Here is a 23,318-nt window from a genome sequence, read left to right as displayed (position 1 = left end):
TTGGGAATGACTGTACAGCCCATTATAAGGGAAGTGGTTTAAGAGTACACCTTTGGAAGATGTAAAAACTAAAATCTACTCTAGCTTCATGAGATGGCCAGGAACACTAAGGATCAAGTGACTTCTCCCTAAGGTGGTGGGATACTGAACAGCTGAAAGGCATCTTCATAAACCGTTCTGTCTAGAAAAATGTTTTTGGGTGTGTATGTACATACATACTTATATATAAAGAGAAAAAGAATATGAATATTTGATGAGGGTGAGGAATTGTTTTTTCTGTGTAAATGTGTAAGCTGTAGGCAGTCAACATTGCTGAGAAAATGAAACCCTGGTTCTGGTCTGCCTCCTCCACCAGGAAATTTGTTGAATGGGAAGGTATGCCACAGATCTGTTTAAAGGTGAAATGGAAAACCAACGCAGTAGGACCTTAAGGTTGTGTTAGGACATCAAAAGCCTCAGATCTGAGCAAGCTGCACTATTAACAGGAGAACCCCTCCTTGCTGTTTGCCTAGGGTGACCTGGCTAATCCCCAGGATGATGTGTCCAGTTTGTAGTGTGCTGGAGAGATCCAGGAGCAGAGGCCAAGGCTGGAGGCTGCCTTGGAACCGACTAGGCAAGTAAAGTTTAAATGTAGCCTGTAGAGAAAAGACAGTCATTAGAGTCTTTTGGGGTCATTGATCTGTTTTTCTGCTGGGCCAGTTTTAATGGTTATTTATATATTGTGAACAACAGTATAAAAGCAGTGAAAAAAATTTTTTTATAATTGACCTCAGGTTGAATCCAATTGAACCCTCCAAAAAATGAAACAAACTTTATTCTTGAAAGGAAGTGGTCACTTTATTACCTTACCATGGAACACCAACCCCCTCCCTTAAGTAGAAGCACATGGGCTTCTCCAAGCCCTGCTTTTTGTGAAATTTTTTTACTACATATTTGATATATTTGGAACCTATGGAATAGTAAATGCAAAGAAAAAGGAAAAATAATTAAACTTTGTATTTTGTACATAAATCCATTTCATTCCAAAAGAAAAAAGTTATGTTTTCATTGTTTTCACTTTGATGTTTGTATGAGCACTGAATAACAGAATATGTGTTATGAAATAACATCTAGATACCTTTATAGTGATATAAAAATAGCTCTAATTTTCAAAATAAGTTTTAAAAGTTGAGCATAGGAATCTGAAATGAATGTCATAGAACTGTAGCAAAATTCATAATACTAGCATTCCGGGTTTGTCACCTACACAACAAGAAATGTTTGACTAGTATTAGACTTTAAAATGCCTTATTAAACTGTGTTTGCATTTCATTTCACCAAGCATGTACTGAGAGCCTGCTGTGTGCCGGTCTCTAGGAAGAATGAAATAGAGATCTTGGCTTAAGTTTGATGAAGAGATGGACTGGCATCGGGTGATTACAGTATTTAGCAGAAAAGAGCCAAGAGCAAAGAACAGTGCCTTTCACATAGGATATCTATTTGAGCTGAATATTGAACTGTCCAGTGGACGTTTGCCCTGGCAAAAAGGGGGACAGACATTTCAGGCAGAAGGCAGAACAACAGGTGCAAGAGCACAGAAGCAAGAGTGAGGGAACTGACCCTGAAAGGCCATATTTGCCTTGCTCAGGGGCTGGAACTCTGTCTTAAATGGGTGAATTTTAAGCAGTCAGGTGAGCTTTTACTGGGAAAGAAACCCCTAAATATGTCAAGTTATGTTCTAAGTACTGTGGACACAGTAAAAGGGCAAAATAGGCGCGCACACACACACACACAATCCTATACTCTGTGGAGTGCAGTGGTGTTGTAGTCCAGGAAAAACAAGAGGGCCTCATCTAAACTGGTGGGATGGAGAGAAGGTGGAAGTGACAGCACTTGCTGACCCGTGGGACTTGGGGGAAGAGTGAATGGGAAGAATCAATCAAAACTCCCAGGTTCCTGCCTGGGACAATGAGGTGAAATCTATTTCCAATTTCTATATCTTAGCAAATTACAAAACCAGAATACCACTTCTGTCATAAAAGGTGAGGTTTTCTTATCCTCTTAGTAAGATATATACTCTGAGTTCTTTTTCCAGGATGGTGATGGGTTTAGCTGATGCAATCTTGGAAACCAAACCAGAATTTGCCAATAGTCAGCTATTGTTTCCAATCCACAAGTGGGCTTTCACTCTTTAAAAATACTTTCTTCACTTGGAAATTGAACCTATGAATACTTCATCATCAAATCTGGAGAATCAGCCACATCAGGGTAGGGTCCTGGGCTTATTCTGTATTATGCCTGCTGGTCTATCGAGTGTCCAGTGGTGGAATTCAGTAACATTTGATACAAAATGACTTGCTGACAATCAGAATCATCCTGTAATAGAATGAGCAGTTGCTTGCTAAGGTTATTGCTCATATTTTCTATCATTGAAGTCATTCAAGCCTGGCCTCTATGACCATCTGCTGTGGAAACCGGACAGGTTATCCTTGCACTAAATAAAGGAGTTTCACTACATCATTTTTAAGGCCAACTCAGGAATGAGTTTTAAGCTCATGCCTACAAAGTCAAGTCATTGCTATAATTATTTTCTTTAACTCTGGAATTAAGAATGATGAAAATATATAATCAGGAATTCAAAGGTTTGGGTTTTTTTTAGTTTTTTTTTAATTTTTTAAATTCATTTTAGAGAGGAGAGAGAGAGAGAGAGAGAGAGAGGAGAGAGAGGAGAGAGAGAGACAGAGAGAGAAGGGGGAGGAGCTGGAAGCATCAACTCCCATATGTGCCTTGACCAGGCAAGCCCAGGCTTTCGAACCAGCGACCTCAGCATTTCCAGGTCGACGCTTTATCCACTGCGCCACCACAGGTCAGGCTAATCAGGAATTCAAATAGCAAATCTGGGAATTAAATCTCAAATTTGCTTTGGATCTTTTACCTGCCAGCAATTTCTCTTTCTTTATCATTGGCAAAAGCTTGACAAATCCTGTGCTAAATTAATTCACCCTTCTGTAATTAAATATCACCTTTGCTTAGAAATGACGTATTTCAGATCCAGATTAGTTGGACTTTTATGAGAAATTCTGTTCTTTGACAGAACCTTGTAATAAACGGCTTAGTTGCAACTTCTGTAACTTGAAGATGTGTGCAAGGAATACCAATGCATCTCTGTTTGCTTAATTGGAAGTAGCTCAAGGTAATAATAAAACAGATAATTCAGCTTCTTCTAACTGGCATTCTACCAACAGATGTTTCACATATGCATTTATTATGATAACTGCTAATGAGGTCCCCCCAAATATTCTAAAACCATAGAGTGCCTTTTAAGTCACCAAAAATTGATTAAATTGCTTTTAGTAAAATGTTGGTAATAATTTGCAAGCTTATAATTTTAGTGTTTACATGCTTGTGTTCGGCATATATGCTAACTTTTTATTTACTATGACATCTGCATTACCCAAATAAAAATTTCTAACAATGCTGGATAACAAAGGGTTTACTAGGACAGGCATATATAATATGCTATTAGTGAGAGGAGGTGGCACAGCCATGAGGGTGTTAGGGGGTGTGTGTTGAACGGTGTGGGTTCAACTGTGAGCTTGCTAGAAGCTTAAGAATACTTTTTGAGCTGAAACCAACTATAATGATCATCATTTGCTAGACAAGTCAATAAACCACAGCAGGAGACCAGGTGACTTTTGAAGGTTACACATCTGCTTAGTGGCACCCAGTATTTTTCCTACTGTCTCCCTTAGTATAAGCCTGCTATTTTTCCTGGTGTCCTTATAAAACCTGGGCAACCTGAAGAAGTGAGAAGCAGCAATGTAACAACTAGAGCCTCTAACTTTATCATGGCCATGTCTAAAAGGTTGGTGGGGGGAAAAAGGAAAGTTGGGGGCGACAATATCTGCCCAGTTTTTAGAGGAAAAGCTCTTCTCTCGACTTGCCCTCTGCTCGCTTCCCCTGCCTTTTCTCTCCTCTACCCTCCCCCTACTTGCTTTCCGTTCCTCTTCTTTCCTTCTCTTTGCCCTCCCTTGAAAAAAACATGAAGAAGAAATGTGTGCATATAATAAGATGAAACCAAACCCATCTACATATATCTGCTTAGCCACTTTAAAAATATCTGTTAAATGTTTTCATTTACTTTTTTATTGTACTTTTTACAGTATAATCATTGAATCCCTGAGAAAATTTAATGTGGACCAGGAAGTGATACACATTACAAGGATTTTATATTTACATCTATTACAAAGAATTTTAATATTCCTCTATAAAATATATGGGAAGACTGTTAATAAGTAAAAAACTATTTTTATGAAATGTTAGCACCGAAATCATTCTATGCAAAAATGAATTGTATAGAAAGCCAGAAAAGCTGACGTTATTCAAATTATTTTTATACAAATTATTTTATGCAAAATAATAGATTATTTTACTAGGGAAAACAAAAGCAGTTCATCCAGTCATCGATGCTAAGAGAGAGCAATTCAGCATGATTCCCCTTTTCTAAATGAATTGGTGTGTAAAACAGATGCCTTCAAAAGAATCCCAGTTGAATATTTTGCTTTATCAGTGCTTTTACTTCCCGAAATTGCCATCCTCATTAAAAAATTTCAGAAAAATGCCTTTCTTTGTGCTAGCTGCCTTAGGGAGAAGTCACAAAGGTGACAGTGTCACTGGGCCTGCTGTCCCATCAATAGTAGCTCCATCTCTACAAGTTCCTTCAGACCAAAGGCAGGCTGCCAGCCTCTTGGTTCCAGGGGACCTCCAGAGAGCCTGGGAATAATAACCCCTGTTGGATCGCAAAGCAGCACTCCCCTGTACTCCACGTGTGTGGTTACATTTTAGTATATGGGGATTGAAAAAGTGCTCATAGATGTTATGATACATTGCTGTATCAGATAGTGCACTTCTCATCTTCCAGCGACTGACTCACTGACTGCAATTCCTCATGAAAAGTCTTGGCATCAGTATGGGGGGAGAAACGTTTGCCTATAGCAGGGGTCCCCAAACTTTTTACACAGGGGGCCAGTTCACTGTCCCTTAGACCGTTGGAGGGCCGGACTATAAAAATACTATGAACAAATTCCTATGCACACTGTACATATCTTATTTTAAAGTAAAAAAACAAAACGGGAACAAATACAATATTTAAAATAAAGAACAAGTAAATTTAAATCAACAAACTGACCAATATTTCAATGGGAACTATGCTCCTCTCACTGACCACCAATGAAAGAGGTACCCTTCCAGAAGTGCGGCGGGGGCCGGATAAATGGCCTAAGGGGGCCGCATGTGGCCCGCGGGCCGTAGTTTGGGGACCCCTGGCCTATCCTTAGAAGAGATGGTTATGCTTGCCCAGGTGGTAGGCCACACAGAAGCAGAATTAGGATACACTTTCTCTTCGTTATGTCCACTTGGACCCCACTACAAAATAAAGTGGTATGCCTAAAATAGTCTCAGAATATGCAATAGTTAGGCAGTATTTCCTAGTCCTTTCAGTGCGCTTTGCAAAATTATCAACTGCTGAAGCCTAAATATTCAGTCAGACCTTTCTTGTCTTACAGCTCTGAGTTTGGAATCCCCCTTGATACTTGGTTGCACCTCTCGTGACATGACCTTGGACAAGCTATGAACCCTCAGTGAACCCAGCTTTGTCCCTGTGAAAGAGATATGTACTATGGTTGAGCTTCAGTGAGGTTAGAAACTGGAACCTGGGGTGCAGTGATTCAGGACATAGTAAGCATCCAAAATATGTTAGCCAACAATATAAGAAATGAAATATGGACAGCTTTATTGAGATGTAACTCACATAGCATACAGTTCACCCAAAATATGGTGATTTGTTTAAAGATTTGCATGGGGAAATCAATTTAATGATACTTTGCTCATGTCTACAGATATGCATATGGAAACCCTCTGGAATGACTTGTATTAGGGTTCCTGACCATCATGATGCCATGCCCTCTTCTTCCTTTGTATCCCAGCTCCTCACTGCGCCCCTCTACACACCCCTGTGCACACTCATGTACACAGACATACACATACACACATAGACACTGAAGCTAGGATATACTTTTTTTGTTTAAAAGGAAGAATCAGCCTGACCTGGGGTGGCACAGTGGATAAAGCGTCGACGTGGAACACTGAAGTTGCCAGTTCAGAACCCTGGGCTTGCCTGGTCAAGGCACACTGAGGAAGCAACTACTATGAGCTGGTGCTTCCCACTTCTCCTTCCACTTTCTCTCTCACTTAAAAAAAAAAAGGAAGAATCAAATGTTCAAATATAATTGGAGAGAAAGTAGGCAACTCTTGGAATACTTATTAGCAATTGCTAATGAATTGGGGGGACTCATGGGGACCCCTTGCAGAGGGAGGACAGCTATTTTTGTAACTTTTCCATAGGAACTGCTGCCATGTCCCACCAACCACTTAGCTGCCTGACAGAAAAGGGGGACAGCCCCAGTGAAACCACAGGAAATGGACCCCCCAATCTGGCTCACCCAAACCTGGACACATTCACCCCAGAGGAGCTGCTGCAGCAAATGAAAGAGCTCCTGATTGAGAACCATCAGCTGAAAGGTGAGCAGCACCTGGCCTCTGTGTCTCCATTCACCCTGGGCCGTCCTGAGTGTAATCCCTGGGTAATAAGGCTTGTAGGTGAACTCCCTGTTGTCTATCTGCTTCCATGGGGCAAAAAGCACAGAATTTAACTTTTAGTAAGGCTAAAATTTTTCCTATTATTTACTTTTGGATACAGATAAAAATAAAAAGTATTTTTTGTATCTCAGGGAAATGGCATAATGACATTTAGCCTCATTTAAAAGGAAAAGGAAAGAAAGGCTGCTGTTATTTCTGAATTTGACCTAAATCTTACCTAGTAAAGAGGAAGCATTCCAATTTCTCAAGCCGTGGCTTTTGGAGGGATAGGTGTTTGAATCTAGGGCTCACAGACATTATTAGTCTGTGTAGTTATTCATATATATGTGTGCTATATGGAGGTACCCTAATCAATTTTATTTTCTTGAGACTTTTGAGGACTAGAAATAACTTTTGAGGACTAGGCTATCCTATCTAGGAGTAAAAACCACTCATCTTGCTGTAGTCATTTGCTGGCTGACCCTTGGGCCCAGGCCCAACATGGCATCTTTAGATTCATAGACTCACAGTGACATGGTCTGAGAGGTGGTTTGAGTCATTAAATCAAATCCAGTCCCTTGTGTGATACCCTCACTCTGAACCCCATACAGAAGCCATGAAGCTAAATAACCAAGCTATGAAAGGGCGATTTCAGGAACTTTCAGCCTGGACAGAGAAACAAAAGGAAGAACGCCTTATTTTTGAAATCCAGAGCAAAGAAGCCAAAGAGCGCCTAATAGCTTTGAGTCATGAAAATGAAAAATTGAAGGAAGAACTTGGAAAACTAAAAGGGAAAACAGAAAGTTCACTCAAGGTAAGCAGACTGGTTAGTTGTGATTTTATTTTATTAATATATATAGTGGGATCTTATTTGTCTTCGAGACCAAACCCTTTCATGGTTCAGGTTAGATGGATGTTTTTCATTATTTTGAAGGAAGTATTATTGCTGAGAGGTTGGTTGCAATTGTAAGGGTCATGAATAATCTCTGTTGAGGGGGAAAAAATTGTAAAGCTTTGACCATATTGATTTTAGTCAAAAGAATGTTGGGGTTATAAATCAATATTTGTATTCATTATAGATGGAACAAAAGGACTTCTCCCTAGAACTGTCCAAGTGTTAGTTTTAGTTGTATGTCTTGTGTGTGTGTGTGTGTGTGTGTGTGTGTGTGTTTCTGAAGTGAGAAGCAAGGAGGCAGAGACTCCCGCATGCACACGACCAGGATCTACCTGGCATACCCACTAGGGGGCGATGCTCTACTCATCTGGGGTATTGCTCTTTTGCAACCAGAGCCATTCTAGCGCCTGAGGTGGAGGCCATGGAGCCATCCTCAGTGCCTGGGCCAACTTTGCTCCAATGGATCCTTGGCTACGGGAAGGGAAGAGAGAGATAGAGAGAAAGGAGACAGGAGGGTGGAGAAGCAGATGGGCGCTTCTCCTGTGTGCCCTGGCCGGGAATCGAACCTGGGACTTCCACACGCCGGGCAGACACTCTACCACTGAGCCAACCAGCCAGGGCCAGTGTATGTCTTTGATACAAATTTACATTTTTAAAATTTACTATTACTCAGAATTTTTACTTATTGACCTTTTCCTCCCTCTCAGTCTAAAACAGATTTTTATTTTACGTTTTACATTTACTTCTGAAAAATGGTTTGACAAATGTCATGTTGTGATAGGAGATTAAAAGGGGTGGCCATATTTTAACTTACCCCAAAAACCTGGGAAATATGCTCACAACCAAGAGTGGGTGTCAAAGTTAGTGAAAAACAAATCAGAACACATATGAAGTCTGCCCACACTCTAAAGCTCACTGCGTATTATTTGTTTAGATGAACATCTGTTGTCCAAACCTTTGGAAGATGGAGTACTGGGTTTATTCAGGGAGGATGTAATCCCAGATATCAGTGATTTTTCCAGACTACTTTGTTGATCTTCAATATCTTAAATGGATAAAGAATGCAAGCAAATAAAATGGAAAGAAAATAATGAAAAGGGGATAGTATGGAATAATCTAAAGAATGAAAAGTTGTTTAGAAAAACATAAGTTATAAACTGCTCACAAAAATTAGAGGCTATTTTACTGCTTCATATTCGTTTTTGAAGTATCCCATATTTTTATGAGCAGTATATATCAATATAGCATCAACTTATGCTCACGAGGTCAGTGAAAACATTGAGCTTTAATACACTTATATTTGTATTGGAAGTGTTTCACTATTGATAAGGTTCATCACCTCTGATGGTTCAATGTGTCTTACACTACCAAGAACATGAAGTCACTTTTCTAGGGGAAAACTCACATTGTCTAAATATCTCTGAAGAAATGATCACCTGAGATATATGAGTAATTTCTATTCTCCAGAAGAAAATATCTTACAGGTATTTCTTGACTTTTGGGATGTGAGCTGACAGTTGGCTTCAGCCAATTGGGGCCTATCACATTGAAGCCCAAGAGGAAGCTTCCAGAAGCAGTTTGTCTGTCTGAGAGTCTGCCTGTAGGTTTTCCTACATGTCTCAGTATTGGAAGAAGTTGAGATCAGAAGCTAAAGCTCCAGACAGCTTCTTCCAGTGCAGATGATAAGTTGAAGCAACCTACAGTCAGAACTCAGAAACGAGTCCTTGGGACAAAAGACTTGGGTGTTTGGGACAAAGAGATACTTAATGGCTCTTAAAACCCTCGGTCATCACTCATGCTGGCCCATTTTTGCCGCTGTTCCTACTGGGAGTGTCCCCAGGCCATCAGGCTTCTCATGCCTCTGTGTCACACAGGCAAGGGAGTTGGGAGTTTCCTTTAGAAAGCTGCCTTCCAGTCCTCAGGGTGAGGCTGAGGCATTAATGGTTCTGTCCAATTTCACTGAATTATACATTTTAATGTCTCTAAAGAGAACTTTTTTTAAGTGCATATTGCTAGGCAAAAGTCATTAGATAGACTTTCCCTCTTGGATTGTAAAATGGCATATCAACCTGCACACACTGCCAGGACAGTAGGATAGAGACAGAAAGGCCGAGGAGTTGCTGTGTTGCACAAAGGTCAGTGGTAAGTGCTCAAGAGCGACAGCAGCATGACAAATAGTGGAGCAGGGCTGAGAGGCAGGAGAGGGAGCCAGGGAAGTTCCTAGTCCAGGGAGGCAGTGAACGACTCTCAGTATGAAAATGGAGAGAAATGTAGAGTGTTATCCCACAAGGTGTTTATATGCAAATGAGTAGATTCATAATTTCCCAAGGATAATGAAGAGATGCTCACAGTTGTGGAAAAAGACAATTAACCTGAAGGGCCATGATTCTAGTGTCATATCTGGTCTTCAGTCGCTTGTTTAAACTCTTTCCAGGAACATACTTTTATGAGGAGACAGAAAATTTAAATAAAGTTCTAAAAGCCTCTTTAAAAAAAACAACTCTATTTCCTACTTTTATGCCAAGGTATATTTTAAAAATTCATTCTATAAAATGTCCCCAAAGCGGTGGGGGGTTAAATACGAAGAGTCCTGATGGGGCACACGTAAGTCTTGCCCTTGCCCGCTTACTTCCTGGTTCCAGGCTAAGCAGTACATTTCTTCTTTGTGTTTTCATCCCTTTACATGTATGTTTCCTCGGGGTGAGTCATCTCTTAGAGAGAAGGCACAAGCTTTTAACCTTTTCTGCACACCTGATTTCCGGCTCACAGAGTTGCTTTCTCTAAGGCCGGTGGTAGATTCCTAGCGAGGGACTGCTTCAAATAAATAAAAGCGTGATCTCGCAGCTGAGGCACTTTCCTGCTGCACTTTTTAGTATTGCACCGACAAGCTGTTTTATGGTCTAGGTACATCCCTTTTGATACTTTTTGGTTCCACTGTGAGCCTTTGGACCTGTTTACTATTCCTTAGAAGTCTATCACAGAGGGTGTGTGTGTGTATATGTGTGTGTCAGTTTTCTAATGTGTTCCATCCTCTGATAATCCCAAGTGTATGTATTTCTGGTGGTGCCAGGCCCACAGAGCAGTGAAGGTTTCCTGAGGAGGAAATCAGAGAAGCCGCAAAGGTCACAGCTGGAAGAGACCACAGGAACCACGTGGTACCAGGTCCTTCTTTCTATCTCTAAAAACTGAGGCCAAGACATTAAGTGAATCTACTCAAGGCAACAAATGCTCTAATTAGCAGAGTGTAGACTCAAGTCTTTTCTCCCTGCTCTCAGTTTAAACACCTCAGCTAAACAATCTTGCTCTTCTGACTTTGTCATATGCAGTAATTGCAATGAGGTGAACACAGTATGTATTTGACATCAGTGAAATGTTGATTTATTATTAATGTTTAGAGAAGCTGAAATTTAATTTTCTTACCTTTCGTACCAGCCTCTGAATTTTCAGTTTGCTTATTTCTCAGCAAACTTACATTTAACAACCTTAAACCACCAAACACAGGGTATTATAATACCCAGACTACATACCTGGGAGAATTTTGAACCTTTCATTGTGTTTTTGCCATTACTGTACCAAGTGATTTGCCTTTTAGAAGGCATGAGAGGTATGGGGAGGGTGGAGTGGGTATATATTTTGGGGGAGAAAAAAAGCAAGAGGTTGAGTTGTGGGAGCTTTTTGTCCTTATTTTCTGGTATTTTTGGACTACAGCTTACAGTTTTGCCATTGCCAACAATATGACTGGTTATTTTCATGATACCAGATTATTCCCGCACGCTGAAGAAGCATGTCTTTCTTATCATGAATAATTTTCTATTATTTGAATACAATAAAATAATGTAAAAATGTTTATTTAAAATGTTATGTCAAGGCCTGACCTGTGCTGGCGCAGTGGATAAAGTGTCGACCTGGAACGCTGAGGTCTCCAGTTTGAAACCCTGGGCTTGCCTGGTCAAGACACATAGGGGAGTTGATGGTTCCTGCTTCTCCCCCCACTTCTCTCTCTCTCCCTCCCATCTCTCTCAAATGAATAAATAAAATCTTTTTTTAAAAAGCCTTAAAATGTTATGTCAAAATAAATTGCCAAGGAAAAGTGAGAATTTTCTACTGTAAAGCCCAGGAGACTTAGATGTTGGGAAACTCTCTTGCCAGTGGGTATAGGCAAGTTTGACACCAGGGCCTCAGCTTGATTCATTAATTTACTTTGCTCTTCATTATTTCCAGCACCCCACTGGGGACCTCAAGGTCCCCAAGGCAGAAGCAGAGCAGGAAATGGAACAGCTCAAGACCCAAGTAGCTCGCCTTCAAGCTGAAAAGGCAGATCTTCTGGGCATTGTGTCTGAATTGCAACTCAAGCTGAACTCCAGAGGCTCCTCTGAAGACTCCTTTGTTGAAATTAGGATGGCTGTAAGTGTTTTGGTTTTGTGTTAAGCAAATTCCAAAAGCTCACCTGGGCAATTGACACAAATGCCACCTTTTCTTTTTCAGCACAGGGAAGCCACTTAGTAGAGAAATTTCAGTGTAGCAAAGGTAAATTGGCTTTTGTTTTTTAGGTATAATACAATGCTTGTAAGGATTACCATTGCGGAAATGAAAAAACATCAATTACCTTTTATGATGAAATAGCTCATCCTTATTTTTTCCAATATGTCCTCACAAGTCATACTTTTATCTGAATGATCTAAAACAAAAGCATAAACTTCTTCAGACCAGGTCTCAGAGCTGTGTTCTACATTTACTTAGGTGAGCACAGTCATGATCAGATTTGGTAAAATAACGGCTTTAAAACACTTTTTAATATTAGAACCCTCTTTTCAAACCAGGTCTTATGAGGAACCATGGTTTGTTAAAAAACAGGAAGTAGAGAAAAGAAGGAGCGGAGGGACCACTTTAGCTTCTCCGACAGCAGCTACTCGGGAACCTCTGAGAACAGAGTGTGAAGCCAGTGCTGTCAAACTCGCATGGGTGCCACCTGGAATGAAGCACGCTGAGCAAGATGGCACGTCGCCGCCCATTCCTAAGCATGGGTTCAGTGCCTGTCATGCTAGGTCTGGGGGTGCGGCAGTCCTACTAAAAAGGCGGATGAACCACAGAGGGGTCTCCTTCCTTGCTACTAAAAAAGATTGAGAAGAGAGGGAAGAAACATGTGAGGGTCAGATCCCCTGTCCTACACACTGTCTCTTCAGCTTGTGAAAGTGCATGTCTGATAAAGGAAAGGAGAAAAATGTACCTTGTAGATAAGGGGAGTATGTGGGGGAGCAATTTTTAAAAAGATAAACTAGCAGGATAGTTCTGAAATATTAGGGTGTGACTTTCTTTACTTTCTGATTCTTTAGCTGCACTATAGATAGATGGCTCTTGATAACCTTGCCCACCCCCATGTCCTCTAGTAAATTTAGATTCATTAATAGTGGCTGAAATCAAGAGAATTAAAATGTCATTTGAAAGCACACTTTGCCAGAATACCCTTTCTGCAAATGACTAAAGATTATGAAACACAAATTTGATCAGAGTGTTAACCTTCTGCAAATAACTGATAAAACTCAGGAAGCCCAAAAAGCATCAGAAGTTTTCAGAACGCTTCTTTATTCAGGATGCATGGTTCGCATAATATGTTCCCTCACTGATGAGTGACAGTTCTTTTTAACTGTCACTATTTTTCTTGCCTTGCTTCTGTGAACTGGAAAGCACTGCCCAAGATTTAGGAAGAGTGTATCCACCAAAATTATCCAGAACATCTGTTTGCATTTTTGGAAGATTATCCCACTACCTCATTAGAATAGAAATGTCCTTCAAGTCATTTAAGTGGTCTTAATCTTCTTGTTTCCTAAATGGCTAAGATGCATAGGATTTCTAATAGGAGCAGACTTTGTGCTTTGTGAATGCAGAGAACTGCCTCTTTTTCAACTTTGCTTCAGCAAGTTCTAATGTTTTTTAAAATTTTCTCTTTTTAAAAAAAATGATTTTAGAGAGAAAGCGGAAGGGAGAGAGAGCAAAATAAAATATCAATTTACTGTTCCACTTATTTATGCATTCATTGGTTGATTCTTGTATGTGCCCTGACCGGGGATGGAACCCACAGCCTTGGTGTATTGGGCCAACGCTCTAATCAACTGAGCTACCTGGCCAGGGCAGAAGCAAGTTCTAGCATATTAAAGAACTGTACGGGGAAGGTACGTGGAGTTGTCACTACCTCTGTGTGACCTTAACCTAGGAATGAAGGGAACTGCCAAGGAGAGGAGATAAGCTTTCATGTTATGGGGTCAGGTTGACTGTGCTGAATGAGAGGAGACTGACCTTGGTATTTATAATCCTGACAGGGCACATGGAGTGAGGGAAGGGTACGTTTCTATTCCATCTGAGTGACCGAATTTAAACGTCTTCATATTTAAATGTTTGCATGTCATCAAAATTCTTGATTCGGTGGGACACTAGAATCTATGTAAACACAATCAATTTAAATTAATAAAAAAAATATTCTTGATCTTTTGTCTTTTTCTCTTTTGATAGAGAACTTGTTTTGTTGACATATTGTGTTAAAGCCCTTTCCTTTCTGCTTCTACAGGAAGGAGAAGCAGATGTGGCAATGAAGGAAATCAAGACAAGTCCTGGGCCCACAAGAATTGATTCCATTGACACGTATGTGAAGAAAGACTAGGGCTTTGGGACAGACAGACTGGGTGGTCATGTCTAGTTCTCTACTGGGAGGTCAAACATTATGGGCTGAAAAGGTCACTTCTTACTAATTTATAGGAGGATCTTTCAAGAATGTTCGTTTTGAATGTTGAAAACTGACAGAGAATAAAAACAATGTTTGGTGCCTTCTCTGGCTAACTAACCTTCACCATTCAAGGTGTTTCCTCTCCTTCAGATAAAAAGTGAAAACAAGTTTGTTCTCAATCAGATGAGCTATGTTTCCTAATTTGCATACCAGTGTAGTTTGGGCTAGACCAGGCTGCCAGCTTACTGAGTGAGACAGTTCCATTTTCTCTATCCTGTTCATTACTGAGTACAAGCATGGTGACTAGTATTACTTCTATAGCAGTGGCTGTTCTTGCTCTGAGTCTCTGCATGTTTCTTGAAAGTGCCCAAATATCTTACCTGTGGAGTCTCAAGTTAATCTGTCCCAAGTACATATTAGGAAGCAGAGCCCTTAAATGATGGGGGTACTCTAAGGAGATGGTAGAAGGACTGGGTCCCAGACTCTTGCAGGTAACACACCCTATAATGGGCTTCCACCTCATTCTCTATAAGCCAGTGGTTTTCAACCTTTTTACACTTGTGGAACAGTGAAAATAGAATTATTTTGGGGACCGCTAAGGTAGAAATTACCCTGAGCATAAGCGAATTCGACTAAGATCATTGGGCTATAATCTTCATACAACATCCGAGTGGTAAACTCTTTAGTGGGCAATTGAAAAACACTGCTATAGGCTAGTTACTACTATATTAGTTTACTTTAAACAGACAGTTATCTAGCCTAACCAGTGGTGGCCCAGTGGATAGAGCGTGGACCACGGATGCTGAGGTTCCAGGTTTGAAACCCCAAGCTTGCCGGCTTGAGTGTGGGTTTATCCAGTTTGAACGTGGGGTCACTGACTTGAGTTTGGAATTACAGAGATGACCCCACGGTAACTGGCTTGAGCCCAAAGGTTGCTGGCTTAAGCAAGGAGTCACTGGTGCGGCTAGAGCCCCTCCCCCCATCAAGGCATGTATGAGAAGCAATCAATGAACAACTAAAGTACCTCAACTACGAGTTGATACTTCTCATCTCTCTCCCTCCTGTCTCTGTTTCTCTCTCTCTAAAAGAGAGAGAGAGTTATCTGAAAGTTTCTCTACAGATCTCTTTCCTCATAGACTTTTAATATCTTTTTTCCTAAAACTTAATAAATGTATTTATAAAATAGGAAAATGGGTTATTTTTTCTGTTAGGCTCCCAAGCCCTGTATAAGGGAGAAAATAAGTATTAGGTAATATTCCTTCCTCAAGCAGGACAATTGGCATAGATGAAAGTTATTCTCTTTTTAGTTAGAAATTCCTCAGTTTTCCCCAGATTGCTTTTCTAATATCAAAAGACGTTCCTGGAAGTGGTGGGAAGAAAGCCCTGCTTGAACTCCCGAGCCGCTCCGTCAGTGAGATCCATGTGCACAGACCACTTCTGCTTTCCAGACACACAGCTGGGTTTTTTTATGTAGAATTCTTCATCCTGTCTGAAAGTATATTAAGGTTTCTAGGTTTGGAGTTTGAGCTTAGGAGCTGGGAACTGGAATTACTCCCGGCTGTTTATTAGCTGGGCGGAGCTGAGTAGGTCCCTGAAAGAGGAGCTGCCCTAAGCATCAGCATAGTCCTCTGGAATGGTCAGTTGTGGTGGTGGTGGTTTTGTTTGCTTGTTATTGAATTCCCTCTTGATTTAATCACATCTTGAAATCAAGAAAAATATTTGACATACCAATAGTGCCTACATTTCTCTGCTCTAATTCTTTGAATTTCTTCTCAACTTGAGAATGTGATGGTTTCTGGAGAAAGGCAGGTGGTTTGCATATCACCCCAGGCAGTATGTGTGCCTATGTACTCTGACTGTGGTCCTGTTGACACTAAGCGAGCTGGGCACTGGGAACCAGGACGACCTCTGCTCCGCTGTTTCTGTGGACCCCTTGGTCTGGTGTTGTGAGCGCAGCGACCGTTTGGAGTGCAGTGTAAGGCAGGCCTACTCATTAGTCCCCATTCCTTCCCTAATGGGGGCCTTTGGCACTTGGGGGCGGGGGTGTCACAGAGCCTCCTGTACTTGGTCAATAAATGAGAACTATTTGGAGAATGTTCTGGAAAGTAGTTTCTTTAAGTTGGTTCCAGTTATATTCTTAAACTATGACATTTTTGTTTTCTAATGAAAACTTTTTAACTTTTATACCGTCTTGATGTAGTAACAGATCTGTGGAAGGTGCCAGGAATTTGGAATCTGAGGAATTAACGGTGAGCCAGCTCCTGATTGGTCTAAGGGAAGGAAACCAGAAGGTGGAGAGACTTGAAAATGCACTCAGGGAAGCCAAAGAGAGGTACGAAATAGGTAATTTGAAATATGTGTACATTGCTTTATTAACAGCTTTTTTGAGCTACCATTAAGATACTATTGATATATAATTCATCCATTTAAAGTATACATTTCAATGATTTTTAGAATATTCTCAAAGTTAGTTATATAGCCATTATTCCTTTATACTTTTAGAAGATTTTCCTCCCAAATAAGAAACCCAGTACCCATCAGCACTCATTCCCCATTCCTTCCAGTAACCTACTTTCTCTTTGTGGATCACCTAGTATGGACATTTCATTTCATTAGAATCATAGAATATGTGGTCTTCTGTGATTGGTTGACTTTTAGTGTAATGTTTTCAAAGTTTATCCATGATATAGCATGCATTGATTTTTTATTTCTTTTTGTTGCTGAATAATATTCTATTGTATGACTAAACATTTTATTTCCTTAATGATTAATAGTGTTGAATATCTTTTCATATTGACCATTTATACATCTTCTTTGAAGAAATATCTATTCAAACCTTTGCTTTTTAAAAAAAATTGAATTATCTTTTTATTATAAGTTCATTATATATTCTGAATACAAATCCTTTATTAGATTTTTTGATTTGCAAATATTTTCTCCCATTCTGTGGATTATCTTTTCACTCCTTTGATATCATTTGTTGCACAAACTTATTTTATTTTGACTGTCCAATTTACTTTTTTTTGTCCTTGTGCTTTTGGTGTCATAACTAAGAAATCGTTAACTAACCCAAGGTCACAAAGATTCACTCCTATGTTTTTTCCTAAAAGTTTTATAGTTTTAATGCTGACATTTAAGTCTATGATCTATTTTAAGTTCATTCTTTATAGTATGAGGTAGATGTTCAACTTCATTCTTTGGTATATGTTATCCTAATACCATTTGTTGAAAAGATTATTCTTTTCCTCAGTGAATTGTCTTGGTACCCTTGGAGTAAATTAATTGACCAAACAGGTTAAGATTAATTTCTAAACTTTAAATTTTACTCCATTGATCTATATATCTATCTTTATATCAGTACTACACTGTCTGAATTATAGGACGTCCTCAAGTTACAACACAGTTTCGTTCCTATGACAGTGACATAACCCAAATTTTGATGTAAATTGAAACATATCCTAGCCTAAATCACTTACCTATCATAACAGAATTGTAAAAATCATAATCTAGAACATAAAAATACAACTAAGCCACAGAAAAAGGAAAAGGACATAAATACACTGTATGGCACACTGTACTATAGTAACAAAAAAAATGACCGAAAATGAATGTAAAAAAAATTCCTTACCTTTATTCCTGTGGTTGGCTTGCACACTGGAAGGGACATTGCAGGGTGGGAGAGAGTGACCTATTGGGAGGAGGAAGCTGTAGAGACAGGGAATCTGCTGAAGGTGCTGGAGATACTGGGTCAGGTGAATCAGGATTGTCTAAGGAACATGCAGGAGATGCTGGAGATGATTCTACCTGTACTAATGGTGTTTCATCTCGAGAAGCAGCTGTTGTAGAGGGTACAGGATCTGTTGCAAGCCTAATTGTCTTCCTAAAGAATTGTTCCAGGTTAGTCTGGAAGGCTGATGACTTCTCTTCCAAAATTTGCTTATAGCATTGCAAGGCATCCATAATAGCTCTGTAGACTTTACTGTATCTGTCATCGCTGGGGTCTTCAGCTTGAAATTTTGCCAACCCATCCTCTACCATAGAAAAACCTTCTGTCAAGCCCTTGGTAGTAAATCTCTTGGGTTCTGGGTTTCTATCTTTTCCTGGGAGTGAGCATCGTAAACTCAAAATGTCATATGTCGAGGCTGTCATTACCCAAGGACCCCTGTACACAGTTTTACCAGGTAAAAAATTTTATACTGGATATAAATTTCCCTCTGAATTTTGAATGCATCACTTCATTGTATTACTGCTGAGAAAACCATTATAATCTATTATAATCTAATTCTTCTGGAATGAAACTTCTCATATGCTTTGGTCTGAGCCTGTTTTTCATGCATTTGTTCTGGACATTTGGGCTCTTTCCTTTTGCAAATTCATGTCCTTCAGTTCTTGAAAAATTATCTTGAATTAATTTAGGTATAGTTTTGATCCTTAGTTTTCTCTGTTCTCTCTTTCTAGCACCACTCTTATCATGAATTGGACTTTCTGGACAAATCCTCTGATTTTCTTAACTGTTCCTCTTCTTTCTCTCTTCATTGATCAACTTTCATCTTTTTTTTTGGAGGGAGGGTGGGTTTATGTTCTAATTTTAGTGTTTTTTTGTTTGTTTGTTTACTCTTTGTTTCAGTTTAAGATTTTCCTCAAATATCTGGTAACCTTGTCTGTCTGGTCATATGTTAGAGGGGATTAGAAGCTAACTGTACACATGTAGGGAGATCTGGCTGGGAGGTTTCCTTGGAGAACCCCATGTTAGAAACTTGAAATCTTTTCCCTCCTCCTGGTCACATACTCCAGAAAAGAGTCTTCCAATCTCCTGCCTGGAGGGTATTTTTCTAGATGCCAGAATTCTTGCGATAAACAGAAGACTGAAGGTCTCAGTATTCTGTGTGTAAGCTCATCTCTTTTCAGTAGGAAATCCAAGTCCTCTACTCTGATTAATGAAGGGTCCCTTTATCATACTGTCTTCTAGTCCTTCTTAAACATACCCTACATTTATCCTTAGGTCCAGAGGTACCTGTTGTCACCAATTCCTGAGCCTTTGGGTCTCACAGTGGAAACCGAGTTACATCTTTGCTCTGTTGGTTTCAGATCCACATTTCTTGGGCTGTCAAAGTCAGTTCCCAGTCATACCTATGCTTCTCAAATCTTAATATTATTTCTTCTCCCTTTCTCTTTGTTCTTATAGGTATATGGCTTTTTAGAAGTCATCTCAGAAGAACAGATACATAAAGTTCATTTTTATATTTTTAAAAGTAATTTTAGTGGGATTCAGGATGGGAGGAAAATTACATGCATATATTCAATCTACCTTCTTTAACCAGTGTCTCTGTTTCATTTGTATTGGGATGGCTTTTGTGTGATTATGATCCACTGGAAGAATGTTGCTGCATTTGTTTGTTTTTAAGGATCTGTAAACTTAGATGGGTCCAAAAAGGAAAAGTCTTTCCTTCTCTGCTGAATCCTTATAAAGGACACATACACATTCATGTAACATATAGGCATGCACATGTATACACACACAAAAACTTAAATTTAAAAAATATTTGTGCATACAGTATTTCAGTTACATGAAAAGAGACCGTGTTTTTCAGTGTTCAGGATGAGTTATACCTTTTGCCTCTGTATGCATTCATCCCTTAGATCGGATCCAGCTAATTTTAGGATGAAAGCTAAATCAAAGCTAATAATTGCATGCAATGAGATTTCAAAACTCCGGATTGATCCAAGTTGAACAATGTTCTCTGTGGTGCTTTTGCAATTGTTGTTCCTCTTACAGTCAAAGAGAAAGTAATTTTTCTATATTCTGTAAATTCTTAGAGTTTTGGATTTTGAGAAGAAAACCAATGATCGTTCTGAGATTGAGACCCAGACAGAGGAGAGCACAGAAAAAGAGAAAGAAGAGGAGAAAGACAGAGAAACTGTAGGTACTAAGATTGTGAGACTGCTATCACACTCATGTGGACATACGGGTGCTACTAGCTTTAGAAATATAGAAATAATTTTAACGTTGAATATTTTTTTCTCTCGTATTTCCTTGTCCTGATTTGAATTGTAGTGAGATGTGTTCCTATTCTAGTGATTTTAGGAAATCACTCTTCTACCTCTTCTTGACTGGTTTTCTCTCCTAAATTCCCTAAGGGAACAAGCTTGCAAAATGAGAAAGGAATGTTATCTACTTATTATAATGACATCATTTGAGGATATGGCTCAGACACATGAATAGAAGTGAAAGATCTTTGTTTTATCCCACTACTGGTTTGAATAAAATAATTTAAATGAGAAAGGTTCATGTTTATATAGTCACTGTTCCATGGCAACTTACTGACTGTCTTTGAGTCTGCAAACATAGTCTTAAACCTAGGGGAAGTTGAGGAAACCAGAAAGTTGTAAGAGCCACAGCTCATGCAGAAGGCATTTACATAAGATACTCACTTTAGCTAGTTCATTTATTTAACAAATATATGTTGAATGACTACTATATGCCACACTCTGGGCTAAGACCCTTACTTTCTAGAGAATGGAGAACATTTGAAAAACTGAGATGAAGAGACAACCTGTGAGTAATAGTACCCAGTTGACTAAAACTAATTCGACAACCAGTAATAAAGAAAGAAGTACTGACACTTCCAAAACACCATAAAACTCCCTGACTAAAATTCTAGAGCTGCCAGGAAAAAGGCAGTACAGAGAAAATAGTTGAGTGAACTAGAAACATAAATCAGCCAACAATATGGGTTTGAGTTGCTAACTGGATAAACTAGATTGTGCTTTGACACTGCTGTGATCTGTGATCCCTGGTCCCCTGAACCTTAATCAGATTAATTTTAATTATGATAAAGTTATTATTATAAGTACATTCTAATTGATCTATATGAGGAAACAGAGTTGTATTGTATCCAAACATTTTTTTTCCATACAAGATATTTGGGGCATTCATTGTCAAAATTTAATGAATTCACCGGTCAGTCTTAACTGGACACTAATGGTTGACACTTTCCTCACAAAGAGGTGTATTTAATCTCTGATGCAAATCATGTATGTGTGCTTGGGATTTCCTGTATGACAGGCTGAAAACGCAGTGGAAGCCCTGAACCTTCAGGTGACAACCCTGATTAAGGAGCTTCAGGAGGCTCATACAAAGCTCAGTGAAGCTGAGCTAATGAAGAAGAGACTTCAAGAAAAGTAAGACTGAGAGATGAATTTTACCTTCCTTCAAAAAGTATATTTTTACAAAACATACTATATAAAACTATATAAAAACATAGTTTTGTTACATTGTTACTCACTAAAAGAAAAATAGAGATCTAATTAGTCTGACCAGTGGATAGAGCATCAACCTTGGATGCTGAAGTCCCAGGTTTAAAACTCCAATGACACCAGCTTAGGCGCGGGTTCATCCAGTTTGAGCACAGGCTCACCAGCTTGAGTATGAGGCCGCCAGTTTGAGTATGGGATCATAGACATGACCCCATGGTCACCGGCTTGAGCCCAGAGGTTGCTGGCTTGAAGCCTAAGGTCTCTGGCTTGAAGAAGGTTTCACTGAATTGGCTGGAGACCCCTGGTGAAGGCATATATGAGAAGCAATCAATGAATAACTAAAGTAATGCAACTACAATTTGATGCTTCTCATATCGCTCCTTTCCTGTCTGTCTCTGTCTCCTAAAAAACCAAAAAAAAACAACAACCCCAGATTCATGTAAAAAAGAATAATGAAAAACAGAGACCTAATTAAAATATGAATTCAGAGAACACTGATGTTCAGGTTAATGTACAGGTCAAACATGAAATGCTTGTAGTAATATTGGGGAATGGGGCTCTGGAGACTCTGATTCTATTTGGGGGCATTTGTTAAGCATACTAGCCTAAATAAGGACCTATAAAAAGCATGAGCTGGATTTCCTGTGACTTATACGAGCTGACAACATTAATGTAAACAAACATAAAGCAGCTGCAAAGAGCAAGAATTTGAGTGATTATTTAAAATTTTTTTCATTTTCAATCAATTATAAAGGCTAATATATAAATTGAGAATTTTGATTTGCTAGTTTCTCTTGATGTAAGAAGTTATCCCAAAATTTAGGAAAGCTAAGTTGATGTTGTTCTTTTGGTTTAGTTGGCAAACATGTATCCAGCATAACATACATACAGTGTGCATTTCCTTGGAGTTAATACTTTCCAAGGCTGATACAACATGGTAGTTATAGCTGTGGATGTTGGACAAACATACCTAGGTTGAAATATCAATCTATAACTTATTTGTGGTATCAACCTTGGGCAAGTTATTTATTTAACCTCCCTGAGCTTCAGTTTTATTATTTGTAAAATGTATGTCATAATTCCTGTCATAATGTATGAAGTGAGATGTTTAATATGCTTTGCATTGATGCCTTGCACATAACTATCATTGGTTCATAGTTGCATTATTATATGGAAATTAGTTTTGATTTTTTTTTAGATGAGAGGAAGGGAGATAGTGAGACAGTCTCCCACATGCACCCTGACTGGGATCCACCTGGCAACCCTATCAGGGGTCAATGCTCTAGTACAGAGCTATTTTTAGTGCCTGAGGCTGATGTGCTTTAATGGAGCTATCCTCAGCACCTGGGGCCACACTCGAACCAATCCAGCCTCTGACTGTGGGGGGAGGGGGAAGAGGGGAAAGAAGGGGGAGAGGCAGGGAAGGAGAAGCAGATGGTCACTTCTCTTGTGTGCCCTGATCGGGAATCAAACCCAGAATTGCAATACGCCAGGCGACGCTCTCTCCACTGAGCCACCAGCCTGGGCCAATTTTCTGGTCTTTAAAAGGACTTAGGACACTTTCATTCCCCCTGCTGAATCTTTGTCAGAAGTCGTAGTCTTTGTGTTTAATAGAACCCATCACTTTTTAAAATACAAAAGATATCCATGGATCACTATATGAGAGGCATCTTTAGCCAATTACTACTTTGGTCTGTGACTAAATAACAAAACTGTATTTTCATGACTATTTAAAACAATTATTCCAAGTGGGCAAGAGCTTGTGCAATCTTACATCTGTGCTTTTTTATGTTAGGCATAAAGATTCAGAAATATGTAATTTTTTTTTTTACA

General features: G+C 39.4%; 1 protein-coding gene across 5 annotated transcripts in view; it reads left to right on the top strand.

The window, feature by feature from the left end:
- OPTN (optineurin) overlaps positions 1-23,318 on the top strand; it is a 41,739-nt gene that overhangs the window by 452 nt on the left and 17,969 nt on the right. For 2 of the 5 annotated variants that reach the window (XM_066233872.1, XM_066233873.1), the window contains exons 2-8: positions 6,382-6,558; positions 7,227-7,429; positions 11,732-11,914; positions 14,073-14,146; positions 16,429-16,560; positions 20,046-20,148; positions 21,295-21,410. In XM_066233872.1, coding sequence (XP_066089969.1) covers positions 6,393-6,558; positions 7,227-7,429; positions 11,732-11,914; positions 14,073-14,146; positions 16,429-16,560; positions 20,046-20,148; positions 21,295-21,410 — 977 coding nt within the window. In that variant the 5' untranslated portion in view covers positions 6,382-6,392. Of the gene's footprint in view, positions 1-2,153; positions 2,248-6,381; positions 6,559-7,226; positions 7,430-11,731; positions 11,919-14,072; positions 14,147-16,428; positions 16,561-20,045; positions 20,149-21,294; positions 21,411-23,318 lie in introns of those variants that run through there. The other 3 variants (XM_066233871.1, XM_066233870.1, XM_066233874.1) reach the window with 3 other exon arrangements.

Source organism: Saccopteryx bilineata, chromosome 5, assembly GCF_036850765.1.
Source record: "Saccopteryx bilineata isolate mSacBil1 chromosome 5, mSacBil1_pri_phased_curated, whole genome shotgun sequence".
NCBI lineage: Eukaryota > Metazoa > Chordata > Mammalia > Chiroptera > Emballonuridae > Saccopteryx > Saccopteryx bilineata.
The sequence above is the reverse complement of the archived record's forward strand: the minus strand, read 5'-3'. Positions and strand labels throughout refer to the sequence as shown.